We start from the raw sequence: 21635 nt of genomic DNA, 5'->3' as shown, positions 1-21635 counted from the left end.
AGTTCAATGTCCATCTGAGGGACTTCACACTTATTTATGTTATCCTTCCTGCGAAACACAGCGAGGTTGAGATTCGAATGAAGGCGAGTGTACCAACCTCTAAGTTGTCCTGGCAGTTCAGTGACTGGTTGCGTTATTGTGGTCAGTTGCATGCTGACTGGCTGCAGTGATTGCATTTTTTGGGTGCTTGCTAATCAAACTTTCTACTTTTGTATAACAGTAAGACGCCGTTCGATCGCGCAGATGCTTTCGGCCAGACCGCATGATTGGCTGATACTTGATGCAGATGTAATAGAAACAAATGGGAATAACAGGGTTCGGTTCCACACAGCCTTCCCACCTGTATACATTTCAGGTAATTTGGTTCATAATAACACAATAGTCTATTTTGTACATGTTAATACAAATATCGTAATATACGACTTGCTACTTGTTTATACATTGGAAAATGTTGATCAATCACAACCACGACATCAAAAGAAAACATAGCGAAAAAGAACAACATCACTTTGTCAAATTTGTCCAAACTGCTCTGTCAGATGCGGTGGATTGCAGTTCATCTGTCTGCAGACAATATTAATAGACGTCAAATTCGGCTGACCAACTCTCCTTTGTTGCTTTCCAAAGTAGGGTGCTGTTTGCCACTTCTTCATGCCGGAGGACATGACCCACCAATCTCAAACATGTCTTCCCAACAACATCAGAATTTTTTGGCAGATTCTTATGTACAGTAGTTTGATGCTTGTGACGTGGTCTTGCCATCATATGTTGATTATTTTGCGGAGGAGCTTGGTGTAGTTGCCATCTATTTTGCGTGCCATTCTACTGGTCAGCGTCCACGACTAACATCCATACAGTAAAATTGATTCAACTGTAGCTTTAAATAGCCAGATTTTGGTGCTTTGTTGCAGCAGGGCATGCCATCCTTCTCAAGCTTGTTTGCTGTTGTCCAACATGGCTGTCAGAAGCAGTGTTGGTATATGCGCTAAGGGATTTGAAGTCATGAACTACTGTCTCGAGCACATCACCACTTGCTGCCCTCAGAGTTCGTCGTTCATTTGGTCGACAAAGAATGTGCATATACTTTGTTTTTGAGGCATTAATAATAGTTTTTTTTTTTTTTTTTTTGTAATTAAAGGTATTGATAAAAAAGATTTAAAGGCATTAATATATAGACTCCACCAAGGAAGGAAAGGAAATTTTGCACAGGAGGAGGACATTCGGCCCCTCATATCTGTGCCACACCAATACCAGATTTAATAAATCCATCAATACCCCTTCCCTTCGTGTGCAGCCTTCTGGCACACTGGTACTCATTTCACCAACCTCGGAAAGATGACAGGTTGAGTCAACCCCCTGGTGTTAAATTGCCCCACTAAGTTACCACATTGTTATGCTGTGGGGCAACTTAACTAAATATAGCATAACAATTGTGCATTTTGTGAGGAAAGCACCAAATTTGGCACACTAGTAGACTAACATATTGTTAGGAATTCTGGCCCGCCAGGCGTGCGAGCGATTGCGTAACTCCAATCGCAACCGCGTCTCCCACCGGACGGACAATTCAGTCGTGACCCTCCTGGAACTACCGCCAGGAGCCAGTCACGGGTGGGGGTTTAACCTCACCACAATCGTGCCATTTGCCCACCCGCGCAGGATAGGGTTGCTCGCCAAATTCGACCTACCTAAGTACTTGCGCGACTAGTCAACCGTGCGATCGTACCTCGCCACAGGTCGGCCGAGGACACGAACCGCTTTAGCGGTCCGTTCCGTGCGACAGTGAGAACCGAGCGGTGTTATCGCCGACCTCGACGGATGTGATTCTCTTCTTTACTCGGGTGTTCAAAACCCACTAGTAATTTATTCCGCGATTCAAGATGGCACTTTCAAAAGGGAAAAAGACGACGAACGGGATACATTTCACACAAGGACATTTATTTAAATGAGCACATATTACACACACACACACACACACGACACACACGACACACACGACACACACGACACACACGACACACACGACACACACGACACACACACGACACACACGACACGCACACGACACACACGACACACACACGACACACACACGACACACACACGACACACACACGACACACACACGCCACACACACGACACACACACGACACACACACGACACACACACGACACACACACGACACACACACGACACACACACGACACACACACGACACACACGACACACACGACACACACACGACACACACACGACACACACACGACACACATACACGACACACACACACACGACACACACACGACACACACACGACACACACGACACACACGACACACACGACACACACGACACACACGACACACACGACACACACGACACACACGACACACACGACACACGAGACACACACGACACACGAGACACACACGAGACACACACGAGACACACACGAGACACACGCAAGGAATCATGCACGTATTTACAAGCAAGGCAAAACAATATGAAACACGGATACAGGCAAGAAAGGAATGAAAGCAATACCACCGACTATAATTATTAGAAATGTGCAGGCACTTACACAGGTTTACTTGTCGGACACGGTGCCACCCACACACACACAAACAAAAGAAAAGACCTCCCTTTAGTGGTCATCCAGTCTCTCTCCCATGACCGTCAGCATGGTCGCGCCTGGTTCCGGCCTCCCACGTGGCCGGTGAACCCTCTCCGGCACCCCTCGTCCGGACGCGCAGGTCCACCAGACAGCCGGCACTGCTGCACCTCCCGTCCACGTCTCCACCAACAGGCCGGACCACGAGCGCAGGACAGAGGGAGAGGGAGAGGGAGACAGAGAGAGACAGAGAGCCCCGTGTGCGGTCCACCTCATATCGCGCGGGGCTCCGCCCTTCGCTCCTCCCCGTTTTTGGCTCCACCTCCCTTCGAGAAGATTCCCGAAAATGGGCGTTCCCTCACCCCGACCGCCTCACGCTGTTCATCCACCAATCGGCGGCGAGCTGCCCTCCCCCTTTCCTTCACACCAAGCGTGGGGAAAAATAGGCGGGAAAATATACGCGCACCCAAAAGGGAACTCTTTTGGTTCCCTTTTTCGCTTGACGGTTTTTTTACGCGGCTTGTTGCTTGCGTGGAAGTTTGTTCAAAATAACAATAGAAAAAGAAAAACGGCTATCTCAAAGAGTCGCAGCCTGGTGAACACGAAGAAAATCCCTTAAACAACGGTGGGGAACTATCTGCACATAAACTTAGCGTCATAACTGATCTCAGGACCCTTTATGGTGTATTGCGAATTTCCACAGCCGTAACACTACCCCTCCCTTTTTTACAGACTCGTCCCGAGTCGTCGAATTTGTGTGCCATCATGTGTAAGTTCTCCCCAAGTACGTTTTACCTTCGGATCCCTGAGTGCGACATTCAGTGTATTCGTGTCCCCAAAATAAATAACCTACGGGCGAGGAACTAACTAAACAAACCCACTCATACAGACGACTTAAATAAATTGCCGGCGCTAAGACAAACATGCGGGGCGCAAAACACATTTACAATTACATCTTACCCATAACCTTATAATTGTACACTACACCATGGCCCAGGATTGATGGACTCTGTGGAGAAAACAAGAGTTAGCAGGGAGCCAGGCTGCTCAAGCGCAGTCCAAGTCTCATGAAATGCAGGTGACAGGGAACGTGGCCGGCTGCTCAAACACAGTCCAAGGCCTCCCCCCCTCTGAAATGAATGCAGCCAACAACTGCGCACGAGCTGCGCAAACGCAGTCTCCGTGTTGGCTCAAGCAGCACAAGCAATGAACGATGCACGGGCCGCTGGTGCAGGCCCGTGTTGCAGCTGCCCTCAAGGCAGTCCCTGCAAATTTCCGTGGTGATCCTGGCGCACATGGCAATGAACAAGGGGGGATGCAAAACAGAACGGGGAAACTGGACAAGGGCAGCAGGCATGGGCCAAGGCAAAGCATGGCAAGGCCGCTGTAGCGAACACAGCCGACGGACTATCCGACCGGCACAGGCCTTGCAGCAAACAGCCAGCCGATGAAGTGGCCGGCACAGGCCTTGTTCAATGAAGGTTGGTGGAGGGAGTGCGGTGGTGCTGGCCACTCGGAAGGCGGGCTCGGACCTAACCTACTGTCTCCCTTCCCAACCTATCGCCTTTGCCTGTCTCTGTACCTACCCACCCCCTTAATTTGTAAAACCCATTTTAGCCCCAACTTATTTTTTTTGTTTTTATTTTTACTTTCCCACTACGAATCGTCGCCTAACCCCCTTTATCGTCTTTGTTCGGCTAACCTATCCTGTCCTAGCCGACTCCCAACCCCTGCGTTCCCTTCCTGGAGGGGAATAAGGGAGAGCTCGTGTCGTGTCGAGGCCCAAGTCAAGCCTCAGGATGGCCTCCTCAGATTTCAGCGGTCTCACCCAAAGTGGGTCCAGCGGCCCACAACGAGAGCGAAGGGATGGATGGTGCGGAGGGGTTCACTTCCGAATCTACCCCATCCATTTAACTTTTAAACTACCCCGGGGCTTTCAACAAGCACCTCTCGCTTAAACAATCGGTTCGAACAACCAAGATTCCCATCGCCTGTGAAGGTGTCCTCACAATTTCGGGCCTAGCCCTCCAATTTTCCTCCCGTGCTCTCACACCGTTTCGTGGCTGGGACGCGTGGCTCACTTGGCAGGCACTACCCTCTGCAGATTCCCCAACGATGGCACCCCCGGGCACTACACTGCCTCCGAGCATACCAGCTCCCTACAGTGGGGAGTACCCTCCCTTGCAACTCCCCCTCAACGCTCACGTGGCAGGCTGGCGCCCCGGGCCCCTTTCCGAGGGTCACCCATGACCACGCACTGCCCACGCGGCTTATGGCGCCCCGGGCCACGCATCAGCGGGTCACCCGTGCCCACTACATTATCCCGGTCCACCATGGGCCCTTGGCCTACCGCGGCCGACCGGTGCCCGGGGTACCCACTCAGCGATGCTCACCGTTCGCAGCCACGCTCCCAACCCGTCAACAGAGCTCCTGCACCCCTCCAAATGGGTATCGAGCCGACACTCCCACCAACAGCAAAACGACCTCCATTTTGTCAATTTGACTAACCCCCTAACTCGCATTATACTGACCCCGGGGTCCCTTGCGTGGGAATCGCTCCTCCCCCCAATCACTCATCGCACCATGCATTCCACCTTCACTCCATTCACACAGACCCGCTGGCCTCACTCACTCATCATGTATCCACCTCACAACTCTTCAACACGCACTTCGCTGGTCTCTGCCATTCTGCTCACTACATCCCCTAACTACCTCGTGCTCCCACGTCATCCCTTACAATACAGCACATTCCTTTTAACACTACGCAGCTAAGCTACGTCCCCTCTACACATCCAAAGTCTGTCTCTGTCTCCAAATAATCATTTTCCATTTCCCTCCTAAATCTGACCTAAAATCCCTCTAACTAATCCATTCCACAGGCCCCATGAGGATTTACTCCTGCCCCATGAAGCCGGTCTAACTAACACTAACCCTTCCCCCTAACTAGTTCCATCCTGTGTCCAAGCCAAGGGGGTCTTCCACCCCTTGCCCGGGAATCCTGTTTACCTGAAGCGAGGCCTGCTTTGCTCTTTTTTTTTTTTTTCCATCGCGCAGCACCAGCGCGGCAACTTGCAACCTGCGCACCTTGCCCGTGACGTCATGGCAGCTGTTCGCGTACCTCCTCCCTCTTGGACAGTACCATCCGGCAGGGATCTCCCCTCCGGCCGGATTCCAACCCTACCTGCAGCCATGACGTCACCCGGCGCATTCAAAACAAGCCTCGCATTTGGAGGGGTTCCCCACCCGAACTCATGTGCTCTGCTTGTCGGAGCTTTACACAAACACGCTCGCGTGGAGAACTCATGCGGTCCAAATTCCTAATCCAGCCTTGCTTTTGTCCGTCGCGGGATCGGCAACATCCACCGCGGGCGTTTCCGGACCGGGTTTTCACTCCTGCAAGCACGCACGTGGCGGCCTCATGCGCTGCACGGCACGAACCTCGCGCTCGACGCTGTGCAAACCCGGCGCGGTCCCCAATACAACTTCGGCCGCAACTCTGCTTTTATCCCTCTGTCACCGTCATCGTCGCACTCTCCATTCCCTCCACGCGCTCAAACTCCCACGTGTCACGAGACTCACACACCTCGAGATGGCACTCTCACTCGGGCACGCGGTTGCGTGCTCCCGCATGCCCACTGTCATCTCCCTTACCTACAGCAACCTCACACACGCTGTCCCTCTCGCACTCGGCCGTTCACTCGCGCATGCCCTTTCACTCGCAAACATGGTTCCACTCACACACGGTGTGCTGGGAGGCACGCACTCCGGCACACTCGCAACCACACCACTCATACACGGGGTCTCTTTTATACACGGGGTCTCTTTTATACACGGGGTCTCTTTTATACACGGGGTCTCTTTTATACACGGGGTCTCATCCACACACGCGGTCGCTCTCACACACGCCTTGCACCCACGCTTTGTGCACGTTGTAGCACGCATTTCGCCACACTCGTGAACACACGCACGGGACAATCGCACTGGGGATTAGTGCCGCCACAAGGGGTTCCGGGGCCTCTATACCCCCCAGGCTCTCCGTGCACCCGTCAACAGCAGTCGCCCCCTCTCCCTCGCCTGACACGACCGAACCCACCGGGTCATGATCAGCTTCAAGGGAGCATAGCGTCTCCCTCCGTTCCTGAAGGAGGCTATCCGGCTGCTTGCACCGGGTGACGAGACATTCCCCGAGCTCCCCCTCATCATCCTCCACTAACTCTGTGTGTGGGTGCTCGTTTTTCACCCCGTCTTTATCGTGTAGTCTCTCCTCTACCGTTTCTACCTCCCGTGTCTGTTATTTATTTTATCTCGTCCATTATTTCCATCGTCTCTACGTGTTTTACACACGTCTCAGTCACCCCATTTAATTTTTCCCTCTGTGTCACCGTCACTTTATCCGTCACCTTTACAAGTCTCGTTTTACACGTCTCCTGAATTAGTTCGCCCTCACCCGCCTCCACTGCGGGCCTGGCAGCCCGTTAGGTTGTTATAATGTGCATCTTATGCTGCATCATATGTATCACAAAGTTGTCTTTGTGCAGCAGGTACTTGCACACGTTGGACTTGAGCAGGTACGCCACGTGCAACTCTTTTGTAGAATACCGCACCGACACAGAACTTCGGTTTCGGTGGCAGAAGAGTCCTTTCTTCTGAGCATATGTCAACAAACTTCGTGTATGACTGCTCTTCAGATGTAGTTTCTCTCCACCTTCTAAGTATTGCATCATTCATGTCCATTTTCAAGATGTCATCATACAGAATTACTCCCCAGAACATTGTTTTGCGTTTCACCACTGGTTTTATTTTTTGAGGACTCAACTGTGTTTTTGCATACACGATTTGGTGGTCGCTTCCAACAGCGTTAAAAGTTGAGAAGGCACGTACATGCTTCATGCTATTTCTCCACCACTTGCGCACCAAGATCAAGTCAATTTGAGACCTGAATCCGGCAGGGTTTGTGTGCACATTTTACCGCGTTTCACAAGAAAGTGAGTGTTACTTTTTTACCATGTTTCGATCAGAGAACTTGCACAGTTGGATGCCGTTTCTGTTGCTGGTCGAATGATACGAATGTAGCCCTTGTGTCTGTGCATTGAAATCTCCACAGATTATAACAAAAGCGTATGTCAGTATGGATTGTACAAAAACGTTCAAGGTCTTCATAGAATTGTTCAACATCTTTTTCTGCAGATCCATTCGTCGGCGAGTAACATGATATAACATACGTTTTCGGATTTACCTTGAGAACAGCCATTAATATTCTTTCTGAAATTTTCAAGGAATCAGTCAGGTTGCTTTTGGCATGACATCTTGCTGCGATACAAACCACCAACTGAAGCACCGGTTATTGCTGCACGTGGCTAAGGCAGTTATCAGTATACAGAATACAGACTATATCATAGCAGTACTCTTTCATCAATCATGGTGGTTCCTCCAGAGTGCATAGAGATGATAGCGTACATTCAACTAACAAACAATGAAAGTACGTGAGGGTCGACAGAAGCCACGTACAGGACTTGTATCGGCAGCAGACCCCCTTTGCGAGTTTAGGACTGTCGTGTCATCCACCATCCTGCTTGTGATGGGAAGAACAGCAGGGTTCTAATCCTGGGGCTTGTGTTTATGTTCATCATGATTTTCAATTACTTGCATGTCCGCTTCATACGGAGATTGGGTCATAATGTTGCGAATCTGGAACCCATGAGCACACAACAGCCAGGTCCTATAGATCAGTTATATCGGTAAGTACGTGTTTCTAGTTAGGGTCCCGTCCCTCGTCTAATGGGAATTAATTGTACGTGTGCTGCGGAGTTATTTTATAGTAAGGATTTTACGTCCCAACCAACGACCCCAACAACTCTCTGCTTTCGGCATTGTCCGCGCTCTTTGCACACTGGCGAGCGAGCGCGTGCGTGGGCAGAGTTTAACATGGGCATGGCGTCTCTCTTTGGCCAATCGGCAAGTTGCAGCCGTCTCACCCGCCCCGCCCCCCACTCAACACCATCGCCATTACGCACGTGGTCGGAGGTGAGGAGGTAGGCTGAGCTACAAACGCCTCTGATCGGGACTCCACCCAGAAGGGTGGGAGTTGCCCCGCCTACCGTGGGCCTGTCCAATGGGAGACTGCCAGGGAATCGTGTGATGGGTCCGACCAATCAGGAGGCGAGTGCCCAGGAGAAGAAGCCCCTCCCTCCAAAAGAGGAGGAAATTTGTTGTCTGGACCAGCGTTTGGCAGACGGTGTGCTCGTGGTGGTCGGGGACGAGCGTGGAGAGAGAGATAGAGATAGAGATAGAGATAGACAGTGGTGTTTGCGAAGCAGCCTGTCATCGTGTGTGAGACATTTCTTGTGGGGAAGGACATTTTCAATTCAGACATTTCCAACCTGGAATCCAAAGCCAGTGAGTGGTTGTCGACAAGAGCGCTTCTGTCTGGGTCTGCGGCGGACTGCATCCTGCGCTTCGGAGGTGTCTCATCTGGCACATTACAGCGAGCGGTCGACCATTTCATCATGGGAGATCACCTTGCCTTGCCTCCTCTGGGTTCGGCTACCCTGGTCCGTGCTTTTGGCGACTGGAGCTCCGGGAAGGTGTGGATGTCCAGCCGCACGCTCGCAGCCAGGTTGCCAGCCGTTCTGACTCCCAGCCGAACTATCCTCGTCGGCTGGAGAGCCGAATAAAGACCCGGCGGGGTCTGTTTCTTTGTCTGGGTGTGCGGGCCTGTCTTGTCTAAGTATAATTGTTAATTGCTTTTGTTGTACATAGTTTGCATTGCTTAGTCGGATAACTCTACCCTTACGTGCTCCCCTCGTTCCCCAATTATTGTTGTAAATAAATTCCCCTTTTGTTGAATGTACCAGCTCGTCCTTGTCCTTTCTATCATTGGTTTGCCATGGTGCGTATTGGGGATTAAGAAGGGCGTTGCTGCTGTAATCATGCAATTGGTCCGGCGCGGCTCTGTAACTCCGCTCGGTTACGAGTCGTTACCTGCGACTCAGATCGGACAGAGTTGGCCGAGGGTGTGGTTCCCCGGTAGTTAGACGGCGTGGGTATTTAGGTGTATTGAAATTTTGCAATTAACTCCACCCCACGCGGTCGAAGTACTTGCGATTACGGTCCTTTAAGTGACCCGTCGGCTCCAGAGTTATCTGGGATGACGACCCATAAATTCTGCGTGATCGGTGGAGCCGACTCTACTGCACCCTCTAGCGGTCGTGCTTGCCACTGAGACCCGGCCCAACAACAATAACTCCTCCGTCCACGGGTTTACGTCTGTCGGCCAGACATTTTCCTTCATCTGTGATGGAGTCTTTGGTCTATGGGCATTTCCTCCCATAGCCACACCACCAGGGGTTTTTTGTGCTCCAACCCACCCAACCATCATAATATAAATATACATTAATAATGTAATATTACAAAATTACCGCAATAAAATCATGAAGCAATGGTACAAAATGTGAATAAGGAAGTGCAGTGCTGCTCCGGCGCAGCTGATTTGCATTCGCTTGCAGGCGTTGAAACGTACCGTGGCATGATTACAAAATAACTTTTATTTTTACCTTGAAATGCCGAAAAATATATTTTACACTTTAAATCGTATGATTTAACAAATTGCTTCGAATTTGAAAAACATTCAGTTTTGATTTGATTAGTAGAAGAGGCAGAAGCCATTTCGTCTGTGATGTCATGGCACTCTGCTCCAAATACAATAAATTTACACTGCACTTTGCTGTGTTCACAAGATGGCGTTCCAGGAAGAAAGGCCAAAAAAAAAGTGTGGTGGGTTTCTCGTGTTTTTTAGATTGTCCGAGCTCGTTGTGTTCAAGTGAAGTAGGGAGTCGGGGGAGGAGAGGGTGGGGAATGGGGCAAGGGGGCAAGGGGGGAGTGGGGATGCACAGCTCTTGTGATCGAGAAAAACTTTTGCACGATCAACGTGAAAATCTTCCTCACTGTTCTTTCACGTTCCATTGATACGTGATGCAAACACTCACTATTGAGTAATGTTCCACATTAACTGAAGAGTAAGGTGGGCTTTGTTTATTCTTTGAAATATTTTGTACCTTCTCTCAATGCGAGCTCAGCGTCTTTGCCCTGGCTCGGGCAGTTATTACCTTTGGACAGAGTACTATTATCATTTATTTTTCCATCGTTTGTTTGTGCTTTACTCATCAGGGCTTTGCTTTTGTTGAGTATGAACTACCAGAGGCAGCTCAACTTGCTATGGATCAAATGAATGGTGTCACGTTGGGAGGCCGCAGCATTAAGGTAAGTGTACCAGCGCAAATCCCGACCCCCCCCCTCCCCCTCTTTGTTCATCCTACTCATCGTTTGTGTATGTGTGCCTGCTTCTCGCTCACATCCGTACCTTCCATTGCTCTCGTTGATAAGACCTCTCAGTATGATGGAGGTATCTCTGTGATGCCTACGTGCACGCTCGCAGGACGTAACCGATGCTGTGTTGAGCTTTCCACCATTGTGGCCATTTGAAAGACAAAGGGGTCGGTCGCATGCCCACGGACATGTCTTCTGGATTTTGGGCCCTGTTGCACTGATTTGTGAATAATTTTCACACTCCTGGCAGTCCGTAAGTTCCAGGTAATCTTTACGTGACGTATTAATATTCCTGGGGATGTAACATCCGATCAACTTGAGCAAGCTGCCGGATTTTGGCTTAGCCTGCAAATCATCATTACTGGACGTGACCATGAGTATCCACAGCCGACCATTGTTCGCATGGCATTCGGTAGATTTGTTAAAGGGTACTTTACATATATATTTTTTTATTTTATTGGAATTGACGAGTTACCAGACGTGCTGGAACTCATTGTTGTCGCCTTCTGTCACCGGTACTACTGCACACTCGCTAAAACACCAGGATTCCAGGGGGAAAAACGTGTTTGTGGTACTTAACCCAGTTGAAAGTGCGAACAATAAGGGAGAGGGAAAAATAAACTAATCCTGTTTTGCGATTCATACTTAAAATGACAAGACCTAAATGGGAGTGCCAGTGGCATTTATGGTTGAAGGCCAAAGTTTGTGTTATCCATGGGTTCTCGGATATAAACAGGTGTACGTTGAAGGCGAAGCAGATAGATTTACGATTCCGTAATAAGGCAGCATTCGAATCCTGTTGCGTTAGCCAACACTGGGGAAGGCAGTGTGCGTCTGGAGGCTTAGGCTGAATGTTTCTGGGTTTGAATGGGCAGGTCGAGAGACCGAGCGTCTCTCTTGGCGTGAACGGGCAGGTGGGAAGGCCGAGCAACATCGGACAGGCGCAGCCGATCATTGAGCAGCTTGCGGAGGAGGCGAAGATGCACAACCGTATCTATGTGGCGTCCGTACACCCGGACCTTGCAGACGACGACATCAAAAGCGTGTTTGAGGCCTTCGGGAAGATCACTTTGTGCCAGCTTGCACGAGATGCCGTCACTGGGAAGCACCGTGGATATGGCTTCCTTGGTAAGGAAGTGAAGAATGGGGTGGGAGTGGAGGGGAGGAGGATATTGGGGGTTACATGCTGTGACATTTGAGCTTCTTGACCATGTTGATAATTAATTGTCCCGTTCCCCACCTTCCGGCTCTGTCTATCTTTAGAGTACGAGAGGTACCAGTCTGCGCAGGATGCGGTGACGTCGATGAATCTGTTTGACTTGGGGGGGCAGTACCTGCGTGTGGGTCGTGCAGTGACACCACCAAATGCTCTTGCCACTATGACTCCGAGTGCTGCCACTACCACAGCACTACCGGCTGCCTCTGCTGTGGCTGCTGCTGCTGCAACTGCCAAGATAACTGCACAAGTAACTGCATAATTTGAGCACCAAAAAGTAAACTATAAGCCACAGAATATGGTGCATCTTGTACCCTAAAAAGTTTACTGTTTGACTGTTGAATATCCATCTTTTATTGTTTAGAAATCGATCATGGATTATTCCTGATCATTATGCCCTTTATTTGCACAAATTTGTAATTACTTTTATAATTGTAGAAAGACCATCACATGTGCACTGCTTCAAATAACCACACGGTTTTACCATAATTGAAATTGGTTGCACTTTCGGACCCCGACATTCACGGATCCTCCGTATTTGCGGGTCAGAGGGTGACCTGCTTTTACATTTGTGCTTTGCATATTTGCATTATTTATTTATTTATTTTGATATTTTTTTTACACTTCAGGATTGGTCTTTTATATCTAATGCCACTGATGTTAATTCAACCTGGGAATTCTTCCACAGAAAACTGCTCTCTTATGCACAGATTAGTCCCATCTTGTCTTCAATTATCTTAACCACCCTCTCGCTCTTCGTTCCTTGAATCCTGTGGTGAAGCTATTGCTTTAAAACAACTTGCATTCTCCTCCTGGAAGGCAAATCTGACCGAAGGCAACCTCAGAGCTTTCCAGAAATCCCACAAGAAGTGTGTGTCGACCCGTAGGAGACCCAGAAAACAACATAGATCTGTCCAATCTCAAGAAATGGCTTTCAAACTTGGCTCCCTCTTCTAATATCTTACAGCGCCTTGTCAAGTTGGTCTCTGGAGTATGCTCTCCTTCCATCCCTCCCGTCACTTCAAATGGCACCACAGCCGACTGCTCATGATAAGTCTGAATGCATCAATTCTGTGTTTGCGGAAAAATATTGTGGGTATAATCCCTCCCTCTCTCTCCTCATCCTTCCCAGTCATTCCCAATTGCTCCTGAATTCTGTGCACCTGAAAAGGGGGAAAAGTTTCTGGCAACAATCTACTTTGACTCTGCAACCGGACCGGACTGCATCAGCTCACATGCCCGTAAAACTTGCTCTGCTGCTCTTGCTCTTCCTCTCTCTGCCCTTTTCACCCTGTCATTTACCATAGGTCATCTTCCATCTTCTTGGAAATCAGCCAACATCACTGCATTATATAAAAGGGTGAAAAACGGATCCCCTTAATTACAGACCAATTCACTCACTTCCAATCATCAGCAAAGACATGGAATCCATCATCATAGTTGATATGTAATCCTTCCTTTTCTCAAACAATCTCATCCCAGATCACCAATTTTGTTTCAGGGCAGTCTCTGGACATATCTCGAGCTTTTAATACAGTCTGACATCCTGCTTTGCTCTCCAAATTCTCTGCCTATGGAATCCAAAGCCAACGCCATTCTTGGATTACTGACTTCCTCGACTCTCTAAGCCAACATGTGGCTCTCCATGGAACCCTTTCAACTCCTCTCCCTGTCGAGGCTTGAGTACCACAAGGCAGTGTTCCAGGCTCAATATTATTCCTAATCTTCAACAATAATCTCAATGACTACTCTCTGGAAAATCCACTTTTACTCATTGCTGATGACTCTACTTTTTGCCATTACATCCCTCATCCCTCATCCCTCATCCTTCTGACAGACAGGCACCAGACTCTTCCCTCTCCTCGGACCTTGACAAAATCGCAAACTGGTGAAACGCAATTTTGCTTTTGTATCCACATTGTCCACCCTTTGCGTTCTCCCTTACCCCTCTTCGTTGCCTGCTTCCCTTGCTTGTCCATCTCCATCTACTCTCTCCCTTCGCTCTGCTTTTGGTGTTTCCCCTTTCTCCTGCTGTTCCCTTTATTATGTTTGTCCTTATTTTGTTCTGTGTCATCACTTTCCAGAGCCTAGACCATGCAAAAGAAAAAAAACAAAAACATATCCCCCTTTTTTATCCCCCGCCGCGTGGCAGAAGGGGGATATTGTTACCCAGGTCGTCCGGCTGTCCGTCCGTCCGTCCGGGCATCAAGATTTATAGCTGTGAGTGCGATAACTCGTAAACTGTTCGCCATATCGATTTTGAAATTTGGGTCACACATGTACCACCTGAAAAGGAATTACCCTATTGATTTTGGGCATGGCCCGATCCAAGATGGCCGACTGGGGCCGCCATCTTGAAAAATATTTTTTCACCATATCGATTTGAAATTTGAGTCACACATGTACCACCTGAAAAGGAAGAACCCTATTGATTTTGGGCTGGCCGGATTCTAGATGGCCAACTGGGGCGGCCATCTTGAAAAAAATGTTTTTTGTAATAAATGGAAAACCCCTTATCCGATTTCAATTATTTTTGGTTACTACGTTCCTAACCCCTGGGTAACTTTTTTGAGATGATGACCAAATGGTGTCTTGTTTCCAATTCACCTCCCTCATCTGGAATATGTATGACCTTTTTCATTCAATGGCGGGGGATTCCCCATCTCTGATGGTATATTTTCCCATTGAAGCAATGCACCGACATTCATGGATTCGACATTTGTGGAATTTTTCAGGAACGTATACCCCATGATTGTCTGGGTCCAACAGAATCGATTTGTTGGTAGAATGAGATTTGGTTGACTTGCTTAAATTTATCTGTTGTAAGGTTGTGCATTTGTCCTCCTTGTTATTGCCTTTACTATTATATGATGTACACCCTCCTTTCTCTCTGCTCCCCAACTAAGGAGGCTGTTGCAGGTGTTGCCCTGCCTATTGCTCCGCCTGCAACTACGGCTGTAGGACTTTCACCAGGTCTTTCTCCGAGTCTTATGGTCACTCAAGCAATTGCAACAACGTCTATGACTCAGCCAGGCCTAGTTGCGGCTTCTGTACAGGGTCTGGCCCCTGGGATTGTTCCGGCTGGACTGGGCCAAAGCCTTGGGCAAGGCCTAGGTGGGGGTCTTGCACAGGCAGTTACAGCTGCCCAGGCCCCTGGGCTGGTCACAGGTGAGTGATGATGTATGAAGGAGTAAGTTTAAGCAAATATTGTGACGATCATTGTAATTGTCGTAAATACAGTGACCTGCAAAAGTATTCACCTCTTCCAAATTTTTCATATTTTTATGCCACCTGAGCTTTAATTCATGATGCTTTCAAATCAAACTTGAACCGAGTCTTCAAATCAAACTTAGTCTTCACAAACTACTCCAAAGTGATGAAGTTTTAAAAATGCAGATAAAATGTGAATAATATTGATTAACAGAGAATATTAGATGATTCTCAGTTGCAGAAGTATTCAAACTCTTTGCCTAATTAACCTTACATCACTTCAGGAGCAAATTGTTTGTTTGAAAGATTACAAAATGTGTGAAATCGGTTTCATCTGTGTATGTAATCAGGGGTTTAACTTCGACATTAAGTTTCCCCACCGATCTGAGTTTTAAGGTGCAACTCATTTGGTCAACCAAGGAGCTTTCCAAAGAAGTCAGACATGAAGTGGTGAAGCACTGTTCAGGAGAGGGTTATAAAAACATTTAAGTCACTCATTATCCCTTTGAGTACAGTGAAATCCATCATAAAGAAGTTGAAGACTTATGATAGACTTCCCATATCAGGTCACCCATCAAAACTCAGTAACCGGGCAAGCAGGAACTGTTTTGGGATGTCACTGTAGATCCAACAATGACTTTGAAAGATCTGCAAGGCTCTATAGCCGAGTTGGGGGGCAGTGTTCATCAATCAACAATATGCCGTTCCCTTCACAAAGCTGGCTTCGATGGACAGTTGGCAAGAAGAAGCCATTAGTGAAAAAGATGCATCGAAAAGTTCATCTGGAGTTTGTGGAAAAGCGTCTTGATGATGTTGCAGGCAAGTGGAGAAACGTTTTGTGGTCAGACAAGACAAAAGTTGAACTTTTTTTGTGTAATTTCAAAGCATTATGTCTCATGCGAGCTGAACATTGCACAATCACCCAGTCAATACCATCCCTACTGTCAAGCATGGTGGTGGCAGCATCATGTGGGCTGCTTTTCACCAGTAGGGACTGGTAAGCTTGTCAGGATGGAAGGGACACTGGGCAACACAAAGTATAGGAGAATCCTTGATGAAAACCTGCTTGAGTTAGCCATGAATCTGAAACTGGGTAGGAGATTCACATTTCAGCAGGACAATGATCCGAAGCACAAAGCAAAAGCTCCACTGGCTGAGTAAGAAGCCAAAGTGGCTGAATAAGAAGAAAAGAAATGTTCTTCAGTGGCCCATTCACAGTCCTGACTTGAACCCAATGGAGGGTGAGGGAGGGAGTGAATGAGAGTGGATGGTGAGGGAGGGAGTGAACATTTGTGGTGAGACTTGAAGATTGCAGTCCATTGATGATCCCCATCAAACTTGGCAGAACTGGGGCAATTTTCATGTGAACAATGGGCAAACATTTCACCATCTCACTGTGCAAAGCTCGTCGAGACCTACCCAAAAAAGAATCATAGCAGTCATTGCTGCAAATGGTGGGTGCCTCCACCATGTATTGACGGAAGGGGATGAATACTTTTTCAACCAGTGAATTTTGATTTGTACATGTTTTTGCAGATATTCCTGACGTGTAACCTCCTCTAACTTATTTGCCAGAGGTTGAATACTTTTGCAGGCCACTGTAACTTGTTGAATTTATCAAACAAGGGAATTTTTCCTTTGTTATGATTGGTTGATCAAACTTTGTAATTATTAATCTTGAGACTGCTGCACCTTAGCCGTTACAAGAGGATATAGATACTCTGGCACAAGAAACTTGCTAATGTCCCGAAAATGATGCTAATGTCCTGTCTTGCACAAATGATGGGTTTGCGTTGCAAAATGTTTTTTTTCTTTCTGTGATGAACTGTTGCGGGTGATTAAAAACACTTAAAACGTCAGTTTCTCCTTGCATCCGATGGCAGTTAGTATACCTCAATCAACGTTCCATGGATTCCAACCATTGTTCTTCGACCTGTCTGCCGATGCAGATCCACACTCGCCTTCAGGAGCAAGACGAGTATTCTTCATTCTACTGATGAAAATATTGAAGTGATTGAAAATGAAGGCTAAAGTTGCCATAATAGAGCAACATTCTATTTATCTAGTCTGGCTTTGTTATTGAAGAATATTCTTGGGATTACTTTGTCAGGTAGTTTTAATACATTAATACATGACTTGTTTGAATAGCGAAAGCCAAATTACGACCCACTCTAATTTTGCTTTTGAGAATATTCCATTTAGTTTTTGGCCACGCATGTCTGAGAAATGGTTGGGGACACTCATTTAAGGAACAAAATGGCTGCCAGTCAGTCAACTTGTATCTGATCTCCAAAAAAAATGAGATGCAGATGAAAGCCTCTTTCATTATTTGGGTGCCAAGTTTGAACAACATTGGTAAATGGAGTGGGAGAGAGGAGGAGGGAAGAGTGGGAGGAACATATGGGAGAGGAGGGAGGCGAGGAGAGAGGGGAGGGGTGGGTGGGAGAGGGGAGGAGATGAGGGAGGGAGGAGGAGAGAGAAGGGAGAGGGAGTGAGGAGGGAGGGTGGGTGGGGAAGGGGAGGAGATGAGGGAGCGAGGGGAGGGTGAGGAGGAGAAAGAGGGGAAGGGGAGAGGGCGAAGAGGAAGAGAGGGGAGGGAGGAGGAGTGAGAGTGGATGATGAGGGAGTTAGAGAGTGGAGTGAGTGAAGGAGTGTGGAGTGGGAGGGAGGGAGAGCGAGGAGGAGGAGATTGGGACCATACTCTGCAGAACGTTGGTGCTGCTTTTTCAGCAGTCTCTTTGGCTATTGGTCAAAATCCTGGACGGGTTGCCACTCCGACACAGTATACCAGCATGCTGGCACTCACTTTTGCCGACCTCAGAAGGATGACAGGCCGAGTTAACCCCAACTGGTATTAATTAAACAGCTGAGCGGGATTTGAACTCAGGACCCTCGGATTCAAAGCCTGCCACCCTAACCATTAAGCCAACACCACACGTATCAAAATGCTTCTGCATGGAATAACTGTGAAGATGGAAACAAAATGTCTGAAATCCATTTTCTACCCGTCATGCTATAAACACGGTCCGGACACGTTCGGAGGCAAACTCCCATCCAGATACAATCACCGTCCGGGGAGAGAGATACAGAGATGGAGATGTTGGCGTAGAATATTATGCTTTATGAACAACGCGTGCGTGCATGCACATGCACACGCACACGCACACGCACACACACACACGCCATTCCACCTTCTGAAACACGCATATCGAGATACACACGCACACGCACACACACACACACACACACACACACACACACACACACACGCTTGGCCGATAGCGGCAATTTTTCGGGAATCAGAAGGTTGGAGTCATTGTGATTACCAACTGCAGTACTTTATAAAACCCAAAAACCTTGAGTAGCTTTCACCAAAAAACAATGTTGCATTTATATTGACGTTTCAGGGAAATGTTCACAAGCATGAATCTTTATAAACAGCTACGTGTGACGGATGGAAGAAAAATTTGGCTCTGTCATTTAGAAAATGCATTCATAAGCCAAACGGCTTGGAAATTGGGTGTTATTTCACAGCCATTCGCTCTGGACGACGGGGCGTGGACCACTCACTCATCCATGGCAGTTGACCATGAGCAATGGCAGTTGATATGCGTGTGGTGATTTTGCTCAAGCTATAGGTTCGGCACTAACCCCGGTGTCATGGTGATTGTGTGCATGCTGGACGCAATATGTTCGAGTTTATTTTTTCCATTTTGGTGATCTGAGATTTTTTTCCTTTTTTTTTTTTTCAGTCAATTGTAGGCTTGAATCACCATTTCCAAAAAGTATTTAAAGTCGAGTGGCAACCCTCCTCCCCCATCCTACAATTTGTAGGACCGTGAAAATGTCTAATTTTGGACTGCCCATAAATGTTCATAAGAAAATAACTTTTAAAATTATGAAGAATGTACAGTGCCTTTTGAAAGACGACACCCCCTTTTAATAGTCTCACCTTTTGTTGCCTTGTAGCCTGGAATTAAATTACATAAAATCAGACTTTTTACCCCTCAGCCCGAATTGGGATAAGGGGTATTGTCGTCACAGGCGTTGTCCGGGCGTCTGTCAACTTTTGGTTTCCATAAATTTCGAGGAGAACTTCTTGTCCGATTAAATCCATTTTTGCAGTGTTGGGGCTGGGTAGAGGAAGGTTCCTTTCGATAATCAGTGCGATGCGATATCCAATATGGTGGCTCAGGCAGCCATCTTGAATTTGGTTTCCGGACAATAACTTGAGAACGGCTTGACTTATTGATTTCATTTTTGTGTGATATAATGGGGGTGTTTAGAGGAAGGTTCCTTTCGATATTCAGCACAATCCGATATCCAATATGGTGGCTGGAGCAGCCATCTTGAATTTGGTTTCCGCGGGGCGTCCGTCCGGGCGTCTGTCAACTTTTGGTTTCCGTCAGTTTCGAGGAGAACGCCTTGTCCGATTAAATCCATTTTTGCAGTGTGTTGGCTAGGTGGAGGAAGGTTCTTTTCGATAATCAGTGCGATGCGATATCCAATATGGCGGCTTGGGCAGTCATCTTGAATTTTGTTTCCGGACAATAACTTGAGAACGGCTTGACTTATTCATTTCATTTTTGTGTGATATAATGGGGGTGTTTAGAGGAAGGTTCCTTTTGATATTCAGCGCAATCCGATATCCAATATGGCGGCTAGAGCAACCATCTTGAATTTGGTTTCCGGACAATAACTTGAACAGCTTCACACATTGATTTTATTCTGGCGAGGTATAATGGGGTTGAGTAGAGGAAGGTTCCTTTCCAAAATGGGCATGCTGTGATTTTCACTGTGGCCGCTACGGCAGCCATCTTGAAATTGCTTTCCGTCAATTTCGAGAACGCCTTGTCCGATTAAATCCATTTTTGCTGGGGTTTAGTAGAGGAAGGTTCCTTCCGAAAATGGGCATGCTGCGATTTTCAATATGGCCACCATCTTGAAATTGGTTTGCGTCAAGGGGCTGAGCGGTTACGCCCGTTTTGCGGTGCTATTTTTCCACCTTTATTTACACATCGTAACCCACTACTTCCAAGTGAAAAACAAATTCTACCAATTTCAGAAAATTAATTAAAAATACAAATCTTGAATATCTTAGGTGGATAAGTATCCACCCCCCCCCCCATCCCCGATTTAATACCTAGTGGAAGCACCTTTTGACAGCAATTGCAGCTGTGAGTCTGTTGGGATAAGTCTTTCCTAACTTCACACACCTTGATTGTGAAATATTTGCCCATTCTTCTGTACAAAACTGTTCAAGCTCAGTCAAGTTTTGTGGGGAGTGTTGATGAACAGCAATCTTCAAGTCATGCCACAGATTTTCGATTGGATTTAGGTCAGGGCTCTGACTGGGCCACTCAAGGACATTTATCTTTTTGTTTCTCAGCCACTCCAGTGGAGCTTTGGCTGTGTGCTTCGGGTCGTTGTCATACTGAAAGGTGAACTTCTGTCCCCATTTCAGCTTTCCGGCAGCGATTAGTGGGTTTTCCTCTTGGATTTTTCTGTTTTGCGCTCTATCCATTTCCCCTTTCATCCAGACAAGTGCTCCAGTCCCTGCTGATGAGAAATATCCCCATAACATGATTTTGCCTCCAACATGCTTCACAGTTGGGATGTTGTTATTTGGCTGATGTGCTGTGTTGGGTTTGTACCAAACGTAACGTTTTGCATTTTGGCCAAAAAGTTCCATCTTGGTTTCGTCAGATCGCAAAGCGTTTTGCTGCATGGCTTCAGAATCTCTGGAGTTTTTTTGCATACCTCAAATGGGACTCCAGGTGGGCTTTTTTATTTTTATACGCCCAAAATATATATCTTCTTCTTTCGGCTGCTTCCGTTAGGGGTCGCCACAGCGGATCTTCCGTATGATCTGCATCGTGATTTGGCACATGTTTTACGCCGGATGCCCTTCCTGACGCAGCCCTGGTCGCCTCTTACAACACAGGGATATGGCACCTATTTTAACCGGGGTATACACCGGCCCAGTAAACTGGTACTCACTTCGCCGACCTCGGAAGGATGACAGGCTGAGTCAACCCCCTGGTGTATTAATTCAGTGGCCCAACGGGGCTTGAACTCAGGACCTCTTGGATCTCAAGCCGCTGCCCTAACCACTGCGCCAACACCAGGCTGTACGCCCCATATATATACATATATATATATATATATATATATATATATATATATATATATATATATATATATATATATATATATATATATATATATATATATATATATATACATACATACATACATACATACATACATACAT

The 21635-nt window shown here is 47.4% G+C and overlaps 1 protein-coding gene across 2 annotated transcripts in view; it reads left to right on the top strand.

Annotated features, from left to right (window-relative positions):
• Positions 1-21635, top strand: part of LOC147028726 (poly(U)-binding-splicing factor PUF60-like) — a 97340-nt gene that overhangs the window by 44217 nt on the left and 31488 nt on the right. The window contains exons 5-8 of one of the 2 annotated variants that reach the window (XM_085879396.1): positions 10777-10869; positions 11850-12063; positions 12199-12401; positions 15058-15319. In XM_085879396.1, coding sequence (XP_085735522.1) covers positions 10777-10869; positions 11850-12063; positions 12199-12401; positions 15058-15319 — 772 coding nt within the window. Of the gene's footprint in view, positions 1-10776; positions 10870-11810; positions 12064-12198; positions 12402-15057; positions 15320-21635 lie in introns of both variants that reach the window. The other variant, XM_085879395.1, reaches the window with a different exon arrangement.

This window comes from Eptatretus burgeri, chromosome 4 (assembly GCF_056783735.1).
Source record: "Eptatretus burgeri isolate ZD-2024b chromosome 4, Ebu_testis_v1, whole genome shotgun sequence".
In the NCBI taxonomy this organism is placed as follows: domain Eukaryota; kingdom Metazoa; phylum Chordata; class Myxini; order Myxiniformes; family Myxinidae; genus Eptatretus; species Eptatretus burgeri.
The sequence above is the reverse complement of the archived record's forward strand: the minus strand, read 5'-3'. Positions and strand labels throughout refer to the sequence as shown.